A 22,991-nucleotide genomic window follows, 5' to 3' on the forward strand; every position below is an offset into this window, starting at 1 on the left:
TAAGAAATTTAGCATTGAACTGAATGAATAAGAACCAACTGTTAGTGTTCTAAAAGCCAGATTCACAGCTGCTGGGCTTGGCTAGTCAGGGGGCCACACCCACACCAGACTTTGATTTCACTTTACAGTCATGGCTTCTCCTAAAGAATCCTGGGAAGTGTAGTTTGTGAAGGGTGCTGAGAGGAGACTCCTATTCCCCTGAGAGAGCTCGAGTGGCCAGAGTGGTTTAACAGTCAGCCACTCTGGTTGAAGGTCTGTAAGGGGAACAGGGCAACTCCTAGCAACTGTCAGCACCCTTCATTGACTACACTTCCCAGGATTTTCTGGGAGAAGCCATGACTGTCTAAAGTGAAATAAAGGTCTGGTGTGGATGTGGCCAGTGACAGCTTTAGTTTAAATTTGGGTTAAACCCATGTGCCTGCTGTAGAATAAAAAATTGGGGGAAACCCTGAAAAACAATGATACCCTTCACACTGTTTTCCTTTTGGAAAGGAAAGGGGCTTCCCCTCTGCCCACTCGCCCACCCACCCAATCTCCTCCCCTCCCCCATGTGCTCAGAAGCATGTTACCAAATTCTTCCAAGCTACACAGGAAGTGGAATGGACTGTGAAAGACCAACCCAAACTGTGTTTGCATTTTGACAAATGTGTAGGGCAGTACAATATCTCAGAGAGGAGGTCAGGTCTCCTGCTCCCCTGGTGTATTCACTATAGCTGCCCAATTTCCTTACTTTTTAAAGTTTGATAGAAATATCTGTTGGCTGTAGGTACGTTCTTAAACCGCAAGGGTTTTTTGGCCTGTTAATGAATATAATAATAAAATATAAAGTTCTTAGCATTTATATATTATTCAGAGTGTTCAAGGTGCTTCACGTATATTATCTCAGCACTCCTAACAGCCAGTAAGGTAAGTCTATTATTATTCCCATAGTACAAATGGGAACCCAATAGCAAATCACTTTCTTAGGGAGCTTGCAAAAAGCACAAACGAATTCCACTGAGTTCAGTGAAACTTATTCATAATTAAGTGTTCATCAGACTGCAGATTTGGTAATCAGAATTGCCCACATTGTGTGGGGTGGCATTCAGAGGGGTACACCCCAGCAGGGGGCCTACAGTGAGCCCTCTTGCCCTGTTTCTCTTCATCCTGGCTGTCTCTTGCCTGTTGGCCTGCCTGGGTATGTGAGCAGTGCAAGGTGAACTCCCATTCACTTTCCCCAATTCCTGCAAACAATGCTGCAGATTAGCCAGAGGAAGAGGGCAGGCAACTGGGAAGTGGCAAAGGTCGCAAGAAGAAGAGCATCTGATTACAGGATCTTGCCCTGGTAAACTAGGAAGCTGGTGCTACACATTGTGTGCAGGGCTAGCCCAAAACATTTTGCTGTGTGAGGCTAAGGCCAAGATGGTTCCTTACCCATTCCATGTACAAGTAGACAAACTGTTGACTCTTACTTCTGTACTGGCAATGGGACAGCATCTCCACTGCACCTGAGGACAGCAGACTAGCTTAGGGAGTACAGGGCAGCTCATGTGGCACAGTCTACTCCCTGCCCCTCTGAATCTGCCACTTGATGCAGTTGTCTCATTCTGCCTAATGGTAGGGCCATTCCTGATTATGTGAAGCCCCACACTAAAATGTCCAGTTGTTCACCTGCAAAACTTTTAATTCTCAAGAAATCATGATGCTTGGCTGAGTTTTCTGAGATGGCTCTTGGCTGGGGATAGCACCTGGATACATAAGCTGTGAGAAGAGACTGTTTTAATGGAAATCACATTGCTTGTGACTGAGAGATTTTAACATGCCTGCTTCCTCTTGTCCATCTGGGATTGGAGTCATCTAAATGAAGGTAAAAAGTTTTAGATTCCTTGGAATGTGCCTTACTTTTTTTACAAATATATTCACCCATATTTTATGGACAAGAGTTAAGGCTGCAAACTTTGGCTTTCAAAAATTCTAGCACTTCGAGCTGAGTGTCTCTGGGCAAAGTCCTCTGGGGAGAAAATGTATTTTAAATCACCTACTGTTTTCTGGAGCATGATCCTCCAGTATGTGCAATCAGCTAAGAAGATAAAATAACTAGCTGGGGCTGTAATCCCATAGCTACTTACCTGAGAGGAAGCCTTATTGAATTAATGGTTTTGCCTCTGAGTAGAAATGTTTAGGATTACACTGTGTGGTGTAGTGGTTAGAGTGTTGGACTACAACCTGGGAGACCAGGGTTCGAATCCCCACACAGCCATGAAGCTCACTGGGTGACCTTGGGCCAGTCACTGCCTCTCAGCCTCAGAGGAAGGGAATGGTAAACCCCTTCTGAATACCACTTACCATAAAAACCGTATTCATAGGGTTGCCATAAATCAGAATCAACTTGAAGGCAGTCCATTTTTCCATGGGCCTGTAAAAAATATCTGCCACTCCTGACAAGGGAGATTATTATATTAAGTGGTGTAGAAAAAAGGACTTCCCTGAGTTATCCTCTATCCTTGTTTTTATACAGCAAGGCTGGGGAACCTACAGTCACCCTGATGTTGTTCAACTCCCATCAAAGTCCAGCCAGCATAGTCAATTGTCAGGAATGATGGGAGTTGTAGTTCAACATTTGGCTTCAGGTTCCCCATCCCTGCTTTATAGGAAGTAGGGGAGAAAGAAAAGAAAATGCCATCGTTCTGTCATACCAGCATTTCCAGTACTGACTTTTTGCCCCTCTAATTGCTGTTGCAGAGTATATATAGATTGGGGGCATTCATCATAACTATACCAGGAACGGAACTAACTCTGCTCTACTTCCAGAGGGGAAAACAGACAATGGATATTTTCAATTTAAAAGAGAAGTTTTGGTTGTGTGACTCTAATCTTTTATTATGCCTGACCAGAGAGGAGCAATTTGGAATAAGACTGTTGTAGTTACAATAGCTGGCCGCAGAAGGCAGAGCGAGGAATAGGGGTTTTTTTTAAGAAAAAATAGTCTGCAGCCTTTTTTCTGTCAGGCGCCCGAAAGAACACTCGCTCCGCCATATTCCATTGATGGGAAGGAGTCGCTTTTCTTGAGAAGGGAGAGACACACATGCGCACAAAGGAGAAGGGCTGGTCGGGCGGAGGTGGTTCTACCTCTGCAGAAAAATATTTCTTCTCCCGCCCACGTCCGATTCCTTCGCTCGGAGCCTGCGCAGGGTGGAACTGAATGCTGTAAGGATGCGCTCGCGCGCTTTGTGGTTCTCAACGGACGTCGGGGTGGGCGGAAAGCGAGGTGAGAGCGCGCGCAGTCGCCGTCTGTTCCTCCGTCCGGGGCCTTCCCTCCTCCCTTTCGCTTTACCCGGGAGTATATTGAGGGGCTGAAGCAGCAGCAGCGCAGGCCGGAGGTTTGTGAGGGGAGGGGGGGAGAGTGGTTAGCCGCCTTTCTTCGTCCCTCCTTACCCTAACCCTTTCTATTATCTAGGGTAGGCCTTTGCCTGGAGGGGCTGCCGGTTGTTCTGTGGAAGGAAACGCCCCACCCCCGAAAGGAGAGGTTTCATCCCCCCTCTTTTTCTTTGGAGCCAGGCTGTGGCCTAGAAACAGCCTCTGGGGAGGTGGAGGGAAGCGGCCTGGGTTTCTGACTGGACGAGGGTGGGGGAGCGAGGATGTTCGGCACCGGCTTCTACACAGTGTTAACGGGAGAGGGAGAGGAGGAAGGCGCATCCGCCGCCGTTTTTATTCTGCGCCGTGAGCTCGGCAGCTACCGGGTGGCGGGGGGGGGGACGGGAGTGTTTCAGGGAGGGCCGTTGGGGGCCCAGATCACCGTACATACCCCCCGCTTCTCCCTACCAGCCGCCAAGAGGCGAGCGACACAGGTTGAGTGTTAATGTTAGGGTTGTGCTGTTGGTCACAGTGCATCCTCGTTGCCTGCCCTCAATGTCATACTGCGGCTAAACATTGGCTTGAGGTCTTTTTTTCTGGAGTGGGTGAGTGGAGGTGACTTTTGGGATGCGTGGCATGGGGAATGAAGGGAAGGGGCGAAAGCTGGTAAATATGCCCTGCCTGGTCGGTCTTAGAATCAATTTCAGGTGGAGTCTAGATCAGGCTGTCTGTATTGCAGCTGCAGTTCTGCTGACTGACGCGGCATCCTGATGCTGCTGCATAAAATACTGATTTGGGTGGTCATCTCTAGTATCCTTATAGTTCCAATTAGAAACGCTCTAAACCTTCTGAAGAGAAAAAAACAGGTAGGGGTTTTGACACCACAGCCTCCTAGTGGAAGAATGATGATATTACCTTACTTACTAAGAGTATGAAGAAAAGATAAATATTTTTCCTCCCTCTGCTTCCAATAAAAAGCTGTAAATGTAAAGTTATGATAAGTGGTGGTATAATGAAGATACTTGATTGAAACTGAACTGCTGAATTTTTGTTTTCTTCTTTATTTAGAAATTGTATTTATATAATTTAATTATATAATTGTTTACTTCATTTATTTTATTTTTATTTATCATTAGGTTTATATCCTACTTTTCCTCCAAGGAGCTCAAGGTTGCACGCGTGGCTCTCTTTCCTCTTCATTTTATTCTCACAACAACCCTGTGAGGTAGATTAGGCTGAGAGACTGTGGCTGGCTCAAGGCTACCCAGTGAGTTTCATGGCTGAGTGGGGATTTGAACCCTGGTCTCCCAAGGTTCTAGTCCAACATTCCAACCACTACACTGCACTGACTCATAATTGCAGCTATAATTATATAATTGCAATGGGAGCATAGTATGTAAATGAATGCTTAATTGTATAATATTTTGAGAACAGTGCTCAGATTACTTTCTTTTATATCTAAATGCAACTACTGAATTGAAGTAACAAGTACAGTCTTCGATTAGGTGTAAAGAAGTATAAAGTGGTGCTTTCGGTATCGCTGTTGCCTCAAGCATTGGGGGGAAAGGTAGGAAGTGGTCAGGGCACTGTAGAGATTGCTTGTCATTCTTAATTTTGCCTAGTTTAGTGACTGGTCTTAGCACTGTTTCTAAGGGACTCATCTTTCAGCAATATTTCGTATTCCTATATAGGAAGTGCAATTCATATTGAGCCTTAACTGATATGTGTGTAGCCTAATTTTAAAAAACAGTCATTGTCCTGGTTAATACCATAGATTCAGAGTAACCGAAATTCATATTGTTTAATTTTAGAAGATGGAGGTTTTCAATTTTGGAAAAATAATACAAAGTGCAGTACTATATATAGACTTTAAAAGACAAAACGTTTGTATAACATTGTTTGTGTGATTTGTAAGATGTCTTGGAGTTCTTGTTTAGAAATTGGATTTCCTTTTATCTGAAAGACTGCCGGATGAACATTTTTTCTAACCATAACCGGATGAAAAATGAACATTTTTTCTAACCATAACCATCAGCTTATTTTTATGGTAGCTTCCATGAGAACTGCACATTTCCCATGGTGGCGTACATTTCAAATTTCCAAGTAGATTGTGCAAATGTTCATTGGCATTCTGGAGGGATCTGAACTGAGTCTGATGCAGTTCATGCAGTTTCATCCTTAAGACATGGATGAAAAAGTGGGCAAGTTGTGTGTATGAGATTTATAGGTGAAATAAATCCGGGCGGAGTTTCAAAAACTTAGTCTAAAAGTTCAAAATGAATTCAATGAACTGGGAAAATAGTAATATAATGTGTTATACTAATGAAAGTCTTGTTGATTGATTGAGACAAGTTCGACAAGCTTCTGAAATGAAGCCACCAAATCATGTACAAATGAGGCAAGGAAGTCACTGGCTAGGCCACAGAACTTCCAATAGATAATTGAGGATGTTAGTGAATATTATGCATGAGTCAGTAGCTGGTGCTGTGGCACAAAAGGTCTACATTAAGTTCTAATAGAAACAATGTTTCCAAGACTTTAGGAATAGAAGTATTTGTGTACATTTGGACTTCTGTATTTTTTTTTCAGAGCAACTAGGAAAGATAGTGGAAAAATTCAGAGGAGTATGTTTATTTTATTCGTATTTAGTAAACAAAGCTAAGAACTGTGAAACTGCCAAGCTTGTCTGGTATTGTATTTGCATTGTTACTAATGAAATTATGAAACGGGAAAATTTTCCACAGAAAAATAAAGTACTGGAAAAAATGTCCACCTCACATTACTGCTAGAAAGCAAATCATATAAAAAGAAGTTGAAGGCATTTATTATGTTTAACTTGCAGGTTATGGTGGCATTGCTGCTCTTTAAGGGGAAACATATTCATTGTAATATTTATGGGCAGCCTAAGAACAGCTGGCCATGTTCTTGCTCATCACCCTTGCCTTGATAAGTGATTCATCACAAGGTAACAGTGAGCCCCATTTTCTCTAACTTGGGCCGAGGGAGTGCTGATATCCCCCACAGTTGCACTGATCTTGAGCCAAACAGGATGGCTAGGATGGGCTGTTGAGATGCCCATCGTGCTTCAATCACCCAGTGTCAAAACAAGGCCCAGCCTTTCCCTGTCTCCAGAGAGGAATGCAAAAGGTGGTTGTTTCAGGCACGGGTAGTGGAGGTGCTTGGAGCGCCTTAGCTGCCTATCACAAAAGAAAAGAATTGAACTCTGGCTCTACAGGGAGAAGGTAGAGGATGGCCATTTTGGCTGCAATTGGATGAAACACATGGCATCTTGGTCATACGCTGCCAAATGTGCCCCAGTCAGGATGTTTTTTAGTGAGTAACCAAGGTGCAAGGAGTGCCTCAGTTGCTCACTGCCAACAGAAACACCAATCTGTCCTTTGAGCTACTGCCAAAATGAACCTGTTTCTCTCCACATCTACAAAAATAGGGGATTTTGGAGGGGAATGTTGCTATAATCCTGTGTACACCTACCTGGGAACAAGTGTCATTAAACATAATGAGATTTAATTCTGAGCAAACACAGGATTGCACTGAAGAGCAAGGGTAGCGATCTGGCAACCATAATGTTTGATTTGGCTACCAGGGCCAGCCAAAACATGTCCCTTTGCTAAGAAACAATTATTATTACTGCTGCTACTTCTGAAACTGTATGGGCTCTCATCAGCATATATTCTCCAAGTGGCTCATAGAAGCAAAGAATAATTTAAAAATACCCTTACAGTAATTGAAAAACGTCAACAAACAATAAAATGCACCATAAATTAAAATACAAAAACAAAATGCAACACAAAACTTCTGTCAGCAGAATAAAACAAAAATAAGCTCAGGCAGGGGACATTCCCAGCCCCACCTGGAAATGCAGGAGATTGAACGTGGAACCTTCTGCATGCAAGGCAGATGCTCTACCACCTTACTTGATGGGGGCCCGTGGAGGAGGGCCTTAAAATAGAATGTTAAGGATTGGGTAGGTATCTACAGGAGAAGGCGATATTTCAGGTATCCTAGTCCCAAATTGCCACAGGCTTTGGAGATTAAAACCAGCACTTTAAACTGGGCCTGGATATAGACTATGCTTACAACCACAATGAGAGATAGGTTGAGACAAAGCATTTCAGCAGAACTTGAGGAGACCCTTAGAGAAGCTGCAACATTTCTTTCCTTGAAGATGTTTAAGGAGAGGATGGCCAGGTGCGTGTCAGAGAAAGATGAGAAAAAGTGAGGTCACCAGATACAGGAGGGAGTATCATGCAACACTGAAAAAAATGAAATTGCCCACATCTTTTATTGGGGTTCTTGTTGTTGTCAAAAAACATGTAATTGTTTTAAGAGAAAGTTTAAGTGTAGAATAGCTTGGCCAGGGATTACCTGATCCATTTGATTCCTTCTAAGTTTCTGACTATATTGTTTATCACACCATTGTATCTGCTGAGTGCTAGCCAAGTGGTGAATGACATTACAGCTGGGGCCCCCAGCAGGATTTAGAAGATCCCTCGGAACCCTGCTGCAACCAAGTTGTGAAGCTCTGTGCAGTTGAAATTGCATATATTCATTCTGACTTGAACTCAGTAATGTGGGTTTTCTGGGGGGGGGAATTAACTGGAAAACTTTCCTATGCAAATTAGGGTAATTTGTACTGGAAAATGTTAGGACGCTGTAGATTCTAAGGCCTATAGAATGAATCAGTGTAGCATCTTTATTTTAATTCTATGTACTAAACAAAGCTAAAACTTTGAAACTGCCAACTTTGTTTAATATTTCTTTGCAGATGGCATCCATTCATTGTTAATCATAAAGTTATGGAATAGAAAAATTTCCAAAGAAAAATAAAGCACTGAAAAATATTATATTTTGGAAATGTTTCTGCTCCATATCACTCCTTAGACTCCAGTTGTGCTGGAAGAATCTTTTACTCTGATCAGGCTTTTATACATATGTATGTTTTTCCTGAGGATATGGACAGGATTGTAAAATGTATGGTTTCAACGTGCATGCTGGACTCCTGCCTTTTTTCGATCTAATGCTTCCATGAAGGAGGACGGCATTCCTTCTGTCTTCTAGGAGATAGCTGTATGCCCTTTATTTGAAAAGCCATCTGTTGTTGACTCCTCTGATTTGGCAATTATGTCCAGTATTGAATATTTAATTCATAGGTGAGGTGCTCCAAGTTGCCTTAGAGGAAGCTGATTATCTAGATACTTGCCAATCTGGCTTCAGGCCACATTTTTGGAGTGACTGCTTTGGTCACCTTCCTGGACACCTTGTACTGGGAGACATCATGGGGCAATTCTCATGGATTTCTCAGTGGGCTTTCAGTACCACCAGCCATGGCTTCCCTCTAGACTGTTGCAGGAATGGGGCTAAGGGGTACCATGTTGAATTTGTTCCAGTCATTTGTGAAGGGTAGGTCTCTGAATGTGATGTTGGGGGACTATGATCTTGGCTACTGGATGTCTCAAGGTCCTTTCCTGTGCCTCATGTGTTTCAACATCTATGAAACTGCTAATTATAGTAATCTGGAGATTCAAGCTGAGATGCTTTGTTTTCTAAGCACTTTGGTTTGAGTCAAACAGACTATGAAGCACCTTTGGCTTGTTTAGGATCCAAAAGCCATAGTGGAAACCTTGAATTGTTTCTTGGGAGGTATGAGGGATTGGATGTTGATGAACAAACAAACTTAGTCCAGATAAGATGGAAGTGCTATCAGTTGAGGTTATTAGGTGATCTGAGATTGGGGATGCAACCTGTCTAGGATGCATTAACCCTGAAGAATTGGGATTCTCTGTTTAATGGTGGTTCTTGATCAGACACTGCTTTTGGCTGCACAGATTTTTGTGATGATTAGAAGTCAAGGCTGTGGAGTCGGTATGTCAAACCTTCGACTCCAGCTCCTCTGTTTTTTCTACTGTCCGACTCCTTCATAAATGGCAAATGTATATTATTTATTTATTTTATTTATTTATTATTTGATTTATATCCCACCTTTTCTCCCAACAGGAGCCCAGGGCAGCAAACACAAACGCTAAAAACACTTTAAGACATCATAAAAAGACCTTAAAATACATTAAAACAAAAAAAATAAATTATTAATTTTATTTTGAACCCGGAGTCGGTACATTTCTTCCGACTCCACCCAAAATTGCTTCCAACTCCACGACTCCGACTCGACAGCCCTGCTAGAAGTGCTGATATGCTAGTTGTGCCTTTCCCCTGGAAGCAGGCTTCATTATGCAGTAGTAGCTTGGAAGACTGGGTTATTGTAACACACTCGGTGTGGGGCTGTCCATAAAGTGTTTGGAAACACACAGCTGCTAGGCTGTTGTCTGGAGTGGGGTGGTTGGAACGTACGACTCCAGTGTTGCACTTCTTGCCTATGTGTTTTTTTGGAGGAAGCAATTTTAGGTGCCCGTTGTAACATTATACCTGTAAACTGGGGTGGCCAACTTGTGGTTCTGCAAATGTGGTTGGACTACATCTCCTGTCAGCCCCAGGCAGTATGGTCAGAGATGATGGGAGCTGCAGCACAATAACATCTGGAGGACTATGGGTTAGTCATCTCTGCTGTAAACTGTTTGGGATCAAATTAACTGAAGATTATCTGAAGTACTCCCATGGAAAGTTCTGTGGTGTAGTTGTACTGATGGGGGGCTGTGGGAAGTTATCTTGAACCCACAGGATTCAAAAACCCCTCTTCCTGAAATGCCACAAGAAAGGCCAACCCTGAAGCTGGTGCAGTAAAAATTTCTGTCATAGATGTCAAGGGCAGGAGGGCAGAAAAAGTCAAGTCAGTCTGACAGTAATGAGCTGGCAGGGCACAGGAAATTATGGTAGCCACCACTGTAGGACTGCTCTGTGTATAACTAAAATATTTGAATGTGACATTGTGAGCTTCAGTACCTTCTTGATTGAAATCTGTCTCAAATTAACGTTAGATGGGTGAAATTAGATGTGCATTTCAACTCTGTAGCCTAAAAAGCATTGCAGAAACATCTGGGTTTCCTCTGTGACCAGGATTCCAAAATGTTCCCGTCTTACAGGTAAGATCTGGAGTCTGATGATAACCATACCATGTTACATATTATATAGAGAGACAAAAACTTGACCCATCATTGCAATTGTTAAGAGACTTTGTCAAGCTGGTAGAAGTTGGACCAGTTAGCCACAGTCAGTGGATTTTGTAACATTTCCTTATCCAGGGTTCCATTTCTAGTTGTAGGTATTCTTAATGCATCAAAGGAGTAGGGAAGGCATTGAACATACTCACCACCTTAGTTTTTGCACTTGCAAATGGTCTTCATAACAGGCGAATGGTTTAAAATAACATTCCAAACAGTTTTTAGGCAGAATGATGGTAAGACAGGCTTAGAAAAACTACTGACAAGATTGTTTTCTCTTCTAGTCACAAGTGATCGAGAGATGGTTCAAGAAAATCTACCTCACAAATTACATTTGCCTGCCTATGTGCTGCATCACTGGAAATCCCAACAGGAACTTGGCAGTCGTTCTTGAAAGACTCAGGAGAACAGATGGACACCTAAATGTATTGCACCCTAGCAGTGGGTCGAAATTTGAAGTATTACAGATTCAGCAGTCCAATCCATCATTGATAAATGGCTTAGTAAAGTTAGCAAAGGGTTCAAAAAATCCTCTAGTTTCTTCTGAATTCTTCAAGAAATGATTGCTTGACCTCTTTCCTGCTGAAATAAAGTGGCTTCTCTAATTTGGTCCTGGAAATATTAATGGAATGCAGTCATGTCTACCCAGGAGGAAAGGCAGATCAATACAGAATATGCTGTATCCTTATTGGAGCAGTTAAAGTTGTTCTATGAACAGCAGTTGCTAACTGACATTGTTTTAATTGTTGACGGCACTGAATTCTCATGCCATAAGATGGTTCTTGCTACGTGTAGCTCTTACTTCAGGTATGTGTTTATAGTGGTGTTTCTTCCAAGCAAATGTATTAATCTCTTATCTAAAACCTCAGTGTGTAGTATAATTCATTTTAAAATGGCTCTGTTAGTAACTTGAAATGAATGGAGTTGTGTCAGTGAGAAGTGGAAGGGCTAAACCAGAGTGCACAACTCTAGGGCTCCATGAATGGTACTGCTTCTGTTGTAAGAGTGAAATTTGCCTGTCTTTTTTTTTATTTAGGCTATACAGTGTAAGGGGTTATGGAAGAAAGTCTGCCTAATGGAAATAAGAGCTAAAATGTCTCCAGCTCAATATCACCATTTGTGCAGAAGGAGCATTTTTCTTGATTTTACAGTTTGAGATTTGCCCAGTGCTGGGAAAGTAAAGGCCATGGCCACTCTTGCCCTAGAGCTGAGAATGAATAGATCTAGTGGGAGGACTTGGGTGTCTCAAAATATCCCATTGCTCTGTTGTACTTGTGGAGAACATTTGGGCATCCAGATGTTGTTGAACTACAACTGCCACTATCCCTGGCTATTGGTCTTGTTTGCTGGCCTTGATGGAAGTTGCAGTTCAGCAACAACTGGAGGGGCAAAGGTTCCCCCACACCTGCTCTGTTCTGTATTAGAGAACATAGAGACATCAGGAAAACAGAATATCCCCATGAAATAGGTGTTTAATTCCATCAGCCTGAAGATTAGAGTATTACAGAGCAGGTTAGGGAAAATAGCATAGTTCATGATCTACTTACAGGGTTAGCCAATGTGGTGTCCTCCAGATGTTGTGGGCTGCAATGCTGACCATTGGCCATTTCGGTTACTAGGAGTTGTAGTCCATAATATCATAATATCATGTGGCTACCCCTGCTTTGGAAGAATTAGGCAGGAGACTCTTTTAATGATCTGCTAAGCTCCAGATCAAACTGACTATGGTGAATATGCCCAGAGCTACGGGCATATCCCAGTATCTGCTGTAATATTCATTGTACAACAGCCAGAGTACAATAACTTTAGAAAATAAAAATGATATAAATGTTGCAGAGGACGCTGGGTCAAGCTTGCTGTCCCATATGTTTTGTTCCAATGTGTGTTTGAAACTTCCTATTATGGTTGAAATCTCAGTGTATATTAATGTAATGAAACAAAAACACAGTGTGTATTAATGATTCTCGGTCAGCGGGGTAGTGGAGCATACAGGAATGGGTTAACTCCTCCTGTAGGCGGAGTCAAACTTTAACAAAGTGTTAGATGGTGGCCAGCCAGAAGGGGAGGGAACTACCCTCTAACTGCTAGTCTTGACTGCCTCCAGCGAATTAACAGAGTCAACTGTATGCTCCTGTATCTCAGTCAGGGGTACAGAGAGGAAAGTGCTTTTTCTTTTTGGACTTCTGGTTTTCTCTGTCTAACCCTGCCTGTCAGTGATTAGGTAGGCGACCGGGGGGGGGGGGGAGAAGAACTATTTGGGGGGGGGGTTGGCATTTTTTGATCCACCCTTAGTGGGGAGGTAGCCAGGGATCCATCGCTGGTCCCTCCATGGCTTCCCTGAGGTGGCAGAAGACGGAACGTCTGCATCCTGCACTTCCAAAAGGCAAGAGCAGCGGTTGGTTTTGGTGGGAGGTAGACGGGAAGTGTCCCAGGCCCCTCCGTGGCTCCTCAACAGCAGTGGATGGCAGCGGCTGTCGCTCTGCTCTTATTTTTCCCCTCAGAGCGGAGGGGAGGAGTGAAGACTTGTTTTTTGGCAGGAAGGAGGTAGCCGGGAAGCATCCCAGGCCCCTCCATTGTCGCAGAGCGGTTGCAGCCAGCACCATGCCAGCTCTTCTGTGGGACTGGAGGAGGAGTGGTAGCCGGGAGGCATCCCAGCTCCCCCGCATTGCCATGGAGTGGCAGCAATCAGACCTGTGGGGCGTCGCATAGCGCCTGGTCGCAGCGCAGGCAATTCAGCCCAGAGACTCCTTGTCTCTAGACATCATGGAGGCGTATCTGCACGTTCCAATTCTGCCCCAGCATTGTCGGTATCTGCGCTTTGCACACAGAGGGCAGCAATACCAGTGCAAAGCCCTGCTGTTCGGTCTCTCGCTCCCAGAGTTTTCATGAAACTCATGGCAATGGTGATGGGACATCTGTGCATTCAGGGGGTACACGTGTACCCCTATCTAGATGACCTCATCTGAGCCCTGTCTCTTCAGGGAGTGAGACAGGGTGTGGAGAGTACTATCCGCTGTCTAGAAGCCCATGGCTTTGTCGTCAATACATCCAAGAGTCATCTGCTACCTACGCAGCACCTTCAACATCTTGGGGTAGTGATAGACACGGAGCAGTCCAAGTTGTTTCTGTCGGAGGACAGGATATCCAAACATCAGTGTCAGCTACTTACCTGTCTCAGAGGCAAACGGATCTGGCTGAGCAGCCTAGCCAAGCTCCAGGGCTCAATGATAGCGGTAATTGGCTCAGTACCCTGGGCAAGATTTCATTCCAGGGCGTTAGTGGCTTCTACTGCCTTTCCAGGACAAAATTGCTTGTTGATGGACGGGCTCAATTCTAGTAAGCAGAGAGGTGAGGGACTCTCTGCTCTGGTGGTGCCATCTGCCCAAACTATGGAAGGGGCTGTCGCTTCAGCCACAGTTGTTACCATGGATGCCAGCCTCACGGGATGGGGGGCTACGTGCCTGAACCAATTTGCACAGGGAACATGGCAGGTGCAGGAGAGAACACATTCAACCAACAGGCTGGAGCTCAGGGCAGTCAGATTGGCTCTCCAGCACTTCCTCTCCATCCTGGCACAAGCCCACGTACTGATCCAGACTGACGACATCTCCACGATGGCTCATTTGAACCGTCGGGGGAACAAGGTCAAGTTCTCTGCAGAAGGAAACCGGTTTCATCTTCAGGTGGGCAGAGCAGCACCTGGTATACATTTTGGCAGTTCATTTGAAGGGGACGCTGAACACCCAGGCAACATTGTCTCAGCAGAGAGCAGGTTCAGCAGGGTGAATGGGCTCTCCACAGGGAGATTTTTCGTCAGCTGGTACAGATGTGGGGGACCCCCGTGCATAGATCTCTTTGTGTCTGAGGCAAACGCGCAGGTCGACAGCTTTATGTCGCGTTACTGGGAGCCCAAGGCTCAGGAAGCAGACGCCCTCTCTGTACCCTGGCCCGGGGTCTCCTGTACGCGTTTCCCCCTCTGCCACTCCTGACCAGGTTCATATGCGGGCTCAGGGCTCTTCAAGCACAGGCAGTGGTTATAGCTCCCCACTGGCCCAGACGACCATGGTTCTCCGATCTGGTGGACCTCAGCTAGGAACCTCCCTGGAGGCTCTCCCGGAGACAAGACTTCTCTCCCAGGGATCTTTGCTCCACCCAGCTCCAGACTGGCTACAGCTTCACACATGGAGATTGAACAGCGATCATTGAAAGGAGAGGGTTTCTCAGATAGTCATAGGCACTGTATTGGCCTTGGACAGGACCTCCACACAGAGGATTTATGAGATCATATGGGGAGCTTTCAATCGGTGGTGCAGGCGTAAGGGTCTGATGCACAGTGAGTGTCATCCTGGATTTACTTCAGGATGGGCTGGATCAGGGGTTAGCCCCTAACATGCTGAAGCAACAGGCTGTGGTGTTAGGTAGCGTCCTTTCTCTGGCAGGAGGCTGCTCTTTAGCATCCCACCCCAGGGTTAAACGCTTTCTGAGGGGGGGCGTCCATCGTATCTTCCCCCACTCTGCACAGATTTCCCTCTTGGGCTCTCCCCTTGGTTCTCAGAGCCCTCTGCTCTTCACCTTTTGAACCAGCTCGAACATTGTCTCCTAAGTTACTTACATTTAAGACAGTGTTTTTGGTGGCGGTGACGTCTGCTTGGAGGGTGGGAGAGATCGGGGCGCTCTCAGCTTGAGAGGACCTTTGCATGTTTCACCCCGATAAAGTGGTTCTCCTGCCAGATCCCACTTTTCTGCCCAAGGTAAATTCGGTGTTCCACAGGGCTTCTGTCCACACCCTATGCATCCTAGGGAAAAGGAATGGCACAAGCTGGATGTCAAGCGGATACTCAAGATCTACCTAGATAGGACTGAATCATTCCGTAAGATGGAGTCCCTCTTTGTTTCCTTCAAAAAGGGGGCACAGGGACGGAAAATGTCACGCTCGTTCATCAGCAGATGGGTCAGGGAGTGTGTGTCCTTGGCATATCAGGCTGCCAACAGATCTCTGCCGAGTGGCATTACTGCTCACTCAGTCAGAGGGGCAGCGGCCACAGCTGCGCTGGACAGGGAGGCACCACTGGAGGAGATCCGTAGGGAAGCTACATTGTCACAGCCATACACCTTTATCAGCCACTACAAGGTGGATAAGTTTGCCTCTGCCGATGCAGCCTTCAGCAGGAGGGTTCTTCAGAGGGTAGTGGCCTAGCCCTGTATCCCCCCTAGGGATGTGGGATTCACTGCTTCAGTACATCCCATTCCTGTATGCTCCACTACCCCGCTGACCAAGAATGGAAAGTTGGACTTACCATGAAATGTCCCTCTGGTCAGCAGTGAGTGGAGCATACAGTCCCATCCTGCAGGGGTGGCTAGGCCAAGGGGCGGGAAGGATCTCCTCTTCGAGGTCCATAGGCGAATCGCATTTGTGCGGTAACCTGGATAGTGTAGGGAGGGCCTCCCATGACATCCTCCTGCACTGTTTACTATTATTCCGTATTCTTTTACTGTGCATGGTTCGCACACTGCGTTAGTTTTTTGCGATGTTTAGGTGGCCGGCCTCGCTGGGTCAGCTTTATCATGACTGGCAGTTAGAGGGTGGTTCCCTCCCCTTCTGGCTGGCCACCGTCTAACACTTTGTTAAAGTTTGACTCTGCCTACCATTCCTGAATGCTCCACTCCCCGCTGACCAGAAGGACATTTCCTGGTAAGTCCAACTTTCCAAATGAAACAAAAACACAGAAGACTCCTCTTGGCTTGCCATTGTGCTATGTGTACCAGAACATATTGGTAACCCTTAAAAACTAGAAACCAGTTCCAAAACAAACTGTTTTAGGTACAGGTATTTTCACTCTAGTAACTTGTCAAGTACTCAAGGAATAATACATTGAACTATCTTAAGAATCATGCCAGACTCTGGTACACATGGTGACTGCATGAAAGAGGAAGTTAAAGTTACCTGCAGATGAGTGTGAAATACTCTAATGAAAGTTTTACTGAACTCCAAATAGTCTAGTAATTATGTATATGTACAAATGAAGTTTGCTGGTAATTACTGCAGGCCATTTACAGGTGTCCTAATGTGTTTGACCAAAAAAGATTTTGACAATTGACAACTCAGCATTGGAAATTAGGAAGTTGGATGTAATAACTGTGGGGTTTTTTTGTTATAAAGAAAGGCGCAAACAGGCTGAACTTCAGTCAACATTGCTGTTGTAGGAGAAATATAAATTCATTTTAGATGTATAAGGATGCTTAGTATAACTTAAATACAGAAAATTAATATATAGCATGTATTCATATGTTTAGCAAACTGATTTGTGCCTGGATAAGATCTTGATTTGCACATGATCTGGACATGTACCTTATCTATGAAATAAGATGTAAATCTTTCCAAATGCCAATTCTTATAAGAGGATGAGGATGGTGTATAGGTTGAGGCTCATTTTCACATCCAGTCACATGAAATAGCTATATGCCTTGGGTTATTGTGTCAACTGTGTCCCAGCTCTTTAATATTTGCTGATACTTAACTGCTCAGAACAGAGCAACTTATAAGAGAGATGATCTAAATGATATTAATATGAACAAAGCTGAATACTACTTGGTACTAAAAATTTGAAAATGCAGCAAAGCATACGATATACAAATGTTCTTTCACTTCAATAGAATTTGGGGTTACTGATATCATTTGAATGGTTTGTAGTACTTGTCAAGATCATCAGGTCCCAAAACCCTGGAAACCAGAGCTCTTGTAAGGCACCCTGAAGTTGACAATTTTACCAGAGTTGGAAAATAACCAAAACCAGCCCTTTAAGGTAGATCACGATGCCACCACTCCTGCTGTCCACCAGTTGGGGCCAGGAAACTCCCAAACCTTAAGTTACATGGATGTCCCTGCAATTCCAAAGAGGAAAGAGCTAAAGTCCAAACTCTCTGCTTTTTGGAGCCCCAAGCCCTTGCTATTATTCAATAGCAAGTAGCCAAAGAGGCCTAGGTGCTGGGCTTAGTACCAAGGCTTACCTAGAACACACACCTAGGCGATGTTTTTCTGCTCTTCTTGGTGAGGTCGGTCTTCTTCCTAAGCACTGTTGGTTTGCATAGAGTTAGGCTTTGTTAATTTTTGTTATTTTATCTTGTTTATAATTCTCAATGGTGTTGTAACTTTATGGGTATTCTGAATTCTTTTTTATAATATTATTCTTAATTAGCCACTTTTAACAAAGCTTCCATACTTTCAGTGATGTATGTGTTCTTCCAGGTAAGCCTTGGTACTAAGTCCATCACCTAGGTCTCTTTAGCTACTTGCTACTAGTCTCTTTGGCTAGGGTCTTCAAGAAGCAGAGAGTTTGGACTTTAGCTTTTGTTTCTTTGGAATCCCAGGAACTTCTGTGTAACAAGGCTTGGGAGTGTCCTGGCCCAGCTGATAGACAGGAGTGGTGATAGCAAGATCTACCTTACAGGGTTGGTTTTGGTTACTTTCCAACTGGTAAGATTGGCAAATGTAGAGTGCCCTACAAGAGCTGTGGTTACCAGGGGTTGGGACTTGGTCATCTTGACAGTGCTAAATATAACATCTTCCATTCTAAATAGGCAGGCATTCTAGATAGTACAGTGGCCCCAATTATGAACACACAAAGGGAGAATGAGGGCGTACAACTTAGAATGCAGCCATTGTGAATCAATTAATAGTTTTGAAAGATTTTAAATGTGCTGAATGTTATTCAGCTGTGGTCTCAAAAGAGTTGGAGATTTAACGTAGAAGCTAGAAGATGCCCTGGTTAACATTTTGTTTTATCCTTCAGGGCTATGTTTATGAGTGGATTGAGTGAAAGCAAACAAACACATATCCATCTGAGGAATGTGGATGCAGCCACTTTGCAAATCATAATAATTTATGCGTACACGGGTAATTTGGCAATAAATGACACTACAGTCGAGCAGCTCTATGAAACGGCTTGCTTCTTACAGGTAAGAATGTTCTGTACTAAATTTTCTAAGGCACTTTAAAAATTACATCTGAAATCTTATTCTTTCTAAATATTTAAAATTAAAATAAAGCAACTGTTCTCAAAGCAACTTGTACTAGATTTTTTTAAAAAGTATTCTGAGATGTATTTAATAGAAAATGGCATGGAAGCATCTGCATGTTCCACACCAAAGGTGCTACTGCAAAAAACTCTAGGACATATTTCTATTTGTTTCAAAGGAGTTTGCTTTCAAGTAATTACTCTAGAATTAAGATGTAAAATTGGCTTAATATTGGGCAGAGATTGCTAGCCCCCAGTTTGAGGGCCTCATGTGCCCCCCCCCCAGCAAATTGTTCTCTCCTTGAAGAGCCCACTGATTTTTGGTGGTGGTACCTAAAAGGAAATCAAGTACAGTGCTGCAGTGGGTGGAGCCCAGTACCTAGATGGGGATGCAGATCTCGCCCTTCCTAGTCTTCAGATTGATCATTTGAGTTAAGAGAGGATGATAACCCTAATCCTTATCTTATCAGCTAAGAGCTGGGGTCACCACCCTTACCATTGACATGCCATCCTCAGAGGGTGGCCAAGAGTGAACTGTAGAAGGCTAGTCATTTCTGATATCAGGAAACAATGCACTGTCAATGAACCTTCCAAAGGGAATCTGCAGTAAAATTAATTTTCTTTAATTTGTTAAATCTCTTTACAACCAAGATAGTTTCAAAGTGACTTAACAGGAATAAAAATACAAAGTGCAATAAATGACAAATCAGTTAAAAATATTGATAGGCTAAAAGTGTTCATCCACAGAAACACTTGCAGAGCACAAATATCCCTTCTTACCCAGTGACTAGATATATACAAGCAGGAAGCCCTCAACTTGATGCACCCGCTTCCGTTGACAGCCAACCCCACAGAGATTGGAACTATCTGATACCTAGTGAGGTGGGAAAGCAGGGGAGATGGGGTTTTTGTTCTGAGGTAGCCAGCAATCTGGTATGTAGGGGAAACTTCTCTCCCTTTTAGCTACAGAGGTAGGTGGGAAAGACAACTGATCATTGGGAGATAATCAGTTTCTTCAATACTCAAGAAATGTTGGCTTCTGCAGACAAGGTGGAGTACTTTCTCCCTTTTGTGATTGCAAAGAATAGTATGTTGTAGCCAGCATTTGGGGCACTGAGAGAAAAGACCCACATTCTGTGAATGATCCCTTCACCCTTGTCCAGTAGAAGTTGCTTAATAAATTGAGAAGTAGCCTCTAGAAAGCTAGAGATATGTATTAGATTCTCTCATTTTTTATCATTAACCACAACTATGAGCTTAATGTTAGTGTTGCATTGATTTTTTTTCTAATGCAGGTAGAAGATGTGTTACACCGATGTAGAGAATACTTAATTAAAAAAATAAATGCAGAGAACTGTGTGCGGCTATTGAGTTTTGCTGATCTTTTCAGCTGTGAAGAGTTAAAACAGAGTGCTAAAAGAATGGTAGAACACAAATTCACGGCTGTGTACCATCAGGAAACTTTCATGCAACTCTCACATGATCTGTTGATAGATATTTTGAGCAGTGACAACTTAAATGTGGAAAAGGAGGAGACCGTTCGTGAAGCTGCTATGTTATGGCTTGAATACAACACAGAATCTCGATCACAGTATTTGTCATCTGTTCTTAGCCAAATAAGAATTGACGCACTTTCTGAAGTTACACAAAGAGCTTGGTTTCAAGGCTTACCACCAAATGATAAATCCGTAGTGGTTCAAGGATTATATAAATCTATGCCGAAGTTTTTTAAGCCAAGACTTGGAATGACTAAAGAGGAAATGATGATCTTCATTGAAGCAGCTGCTGAAAATCCTGGTAGACTTTACTCTTCAGTATGCTATAGCCCACAGGCTGAAAAAGTTTACAAGCTCTGCAGCCCTCCTGCTGACTTGCATAAGGTTGGGACGCTTGTAACTCCTGATAATGATATTTATATAGCGGGGGGGCAAATTCCACTGAAAAACACAAAAACCAACCACAGTAAAACTAGCAAACTTCAGGTTGCCTTCCGAACTGTGAATTGCTTTTACTGGTTTGATGCCCAGCAAAACACTTGGTTTCCAAAGAGTCCAATGTTGTTTGTTCGTATAAAGCCATCCCTGGTTTGCTGTGAAGGCCACATCTATGCAATTGGAGGAGACAGTGTAGGTGGAGAGCTCAACAGGAGAACTGTTGAAAGGTATGATACTGAGAGAGATGAGTGGACGATGGTAAGCCCATTGCCTTGTGCATGGCAATGGAGTACAGCAGTTGCTGTTCATAACTGCATTTATGTAATGTCACACAACTTGATGTACTGTTATTTCCCCAGGTCAGATGCTTGGGTTGAAATGGCTATGAGACAAACTAGTAGATGCTTTGCTTCAGCTGCTGCTTTTGGGGATAAAATATTTTATATTGGAGGCTTGCATGTTGGCAGCACCTCTGGTATAAGACTCCCTACTAGCACTGTAGATGGGTCTTCTGTAACTGTGGAAGTATATGATGTGAATAAAAATGAATGGCGAATGGCAGCCAATATCCCTGCCAAACGGTATTCTGACCCCTGTGTCAGAGCTGTTGTAATCTCCAACTCCTTGTGTGTCTTCATACGAGAAACCCACATGAATGAGAGAGCCAAGTATGCTACCTACCAGTATGATATGGAACTTGACCGATGGTTCTTGCGTCAGCATATATCTGAGCGGGTCCTCTGGGATTTGGGGAAAGACTTTCGGTGCACTGTGGGAAAGCTATATCCATCTTGCCTTGAAGAATCCCCATGGAAGCCTCCACCTTATCTCTTTCCACCAGATGGAACTGATGGATTTGAGCTGGATGGAGAGATGGTTACGTTACCACCTGTGTAGGTCCCAAAATTCAGAGACTGCATGCCTGCAACTGGTTTTCATGAAATTCTTTATAAAAGAACAGGGCTAGAAACAATAAGCTGTCTTGTATGTATGCCCTATTTAACATTTTGTGGCCATTGAGTGTAAATCGGTGGAATTTATGAGCAGATATGCTTCCATAATCTGAAACAATCCCTCTGGTAGCTGATGGGATCTATATGTATATTGCAAGCTTAAAGCATCTGCTTATTGTCTAAATTTTTAGTCCTGTGAAGAAGTTTAGTTCAGGAAACTTTCACAAAAGCAGCTTCTATTTCTAGGATGGTATGTTAATTGCTCAAAGTCTCTTCCAGTTATATTTGAGTGACTTCTGGAAATCTTTGTATGTGCTAGTTATTATAGATTGTGTGGCCTAATGGAATGTGCTACACTTAATACACAACAGCTGTGTTGGCATAATAATGCCATGTAAGAGAAGAAACAAATCCCATGGATCTACCTGTGGTAGGAAGGGTAGATCTTCCAATTTACAGTGACATGCAGGGCAAAATGACTGCAGGCTCAGTCAAGCTGTATTATTATTTTATTATTATTATTATTAGGTGCATGTATTTTCACTAACTTATACCTGTCTATTTAGAATACAGGTCTTCCGAGCAGCTGGTAGTTTACCAGGTGTGAACTTACGTTGCTGGGCTTGCAATAAGAATTGCCAGCCATTTCCTAGTGCGGGTCTGTGTGGAGCTTTTGATCAGTAAACAGCTCCACATTCTGTATTTCAGAAACAATGGCTCATGCATATTACTTCCTGCTGCTTATGTTCCCCCTGCCCCAGTGTTAACCAAGATATAGTGTGGATTAACCAGGTTTTTATTTTTGTTAATTTAATAACAAGCATTACTGTAGTGTGACTGTGTATAGATATCCCTTAGTTGTCTTTTTTTTTTTTTTTTTTTTTTGTGGGAGGGGGAACAAATTTTGTTCAGGAATAGTCCGTGCAGGAGAGCAGTTGAATAGCGCTGCTCTGGCATTAATCCCAGGAACCACTAGCAGTAGCGGGGCACCGCCAATCTTACATGAGCACAGGTGCTTCATGATGGATATACTAGCATGTTCAGCTGCATCATGTTCTGGCACTGTATTTTGAATGACATTAATTTATTAAAAAAAAAGAATCAAAGATGATTTACTGTGATTTTTACAAGGCGTTATATTTATCTTGGAGATGGTAGTATTTGACATGATCAGAAAGGCAGTTCTGTGCACACTTGAAACTGTAATGTTAAAACACTCTGGTATCTCCTGGATGGCTTCAGCCATTCAGAAAATCAGGCACAACAGGAAGTACAAGTGTCTCGTGTTTCTCTTTGCTGTGTTTCTCTATATTGACTAGAACAGAATTTAGCATATCACCATGAGGTGAGATGTAAGTCTCCCAAGTTGGGAACATGTGCATCTCTCCAAAGTTGTATCAGCCAATATGGAGGACAGAACAGGAAGCATTTAAGTATTTGTGTTTCCTGTGGCCCGGTTCCTCTGCACAACCAAACCCACTCATTCATGAGTGTCTTACCGAAACAAAGACTTTTAATTTCCGAATGATTCCAAAGAGGTATGTTAAGGTATGCAAATTTCCATTTTCCTTTGAGGGCATGAAGCAGGGTAGAGTAGGAAAATTATGCTGTACAGTGTACTCC

At 43.5% G+C, this 22,991-nt stretch overlaps 1 protein-coding gene across 3 annotated transcripts; it reads left to right on the top strand.

Annotated features, from left to right (window-relative positions):
• Nucleotides 1-2,703: 2,703 nt before the first annotated feature.
• KBTBD2 (kelch repeat and BTB domain containing 2) lies at nt 2,704-22,479 on the top strand. Of its 3 annotated transcripts, none has more exons than XM_061586386.1 (4): nt 2,704-3,247; nt 10,751-11,273; nt 18,257-18,422; nt 19,777-22,479. In XM_061586386.1, exons 2-4 carry the CDS (start codon nt 11,104-11,106, stop codon nt 21,310-21,312), a joined length of 1,872 nt encoding a protein of 623 aa, XP_061442370.1. In that variant the 5' UTR covers nt 2,704-3,247; nt 10,751-11,103; the 3' UTR covers nt 21,313-22,479. The 3 variants fall into 3 exon arrangements, with proteins under 3 accessions (XP_061442370.1, XP_061442371.1, XP_061442372.1); XM_061586387.1 differs by lacking the exon at nt 2,704-3,247 and adding an exon at nt 3,255-3,359; XM_061586388.1 differs by lacking the exon at nt 2,704-3,247 and adding an exon at nt 10,319-10,388.
• Nucleotides 22,480-22,991: the final 512 nt, after the last annotated feature.

The sequence above is a fragment of the Rhineura floridana genome, chromosome 10, assembly GCF_030035675.1.
Source record: "Rhineura floridana isolate rRhiFlo1 chromosome 10, rRhiFlo1.hap2, whole genome shotgun sequence".
Classification (NCBI taxonomy): Eukaryota; Metazoa; Chordata; class Lepidosauria; order Squamata; family Rhineuridae; genus Rhineura; species Rhineura floridana.

What these genes read in the sequence shown, in the direction of transcription:
- KBTBD2 (XM_061586386.1), top strand. Translation starts at nt 11,104, where the DNA reads ATGTCTACCCAGGAGGAAAGGCAGATCAATACAGAATATGCTGTATCC. An exon ending in ACGTGTAGCTCTTACTTCAG is followed by an intron (nt 11,274 to 18,256) that starts GTATGTGTTTAT and finishes TTTATCCTTCAG; the next exon opens with GGCTATGTTTATGAGTGGAT. An exon ending in AAACGGCTTGCTTCTTACAG is followed by an intron (nt 18,423 to 19,776) that starts GTAAGAATGTTC and finishes TTTCTAATGCAG; the next exon opens with GTAGAAGATGTGTTACACCG.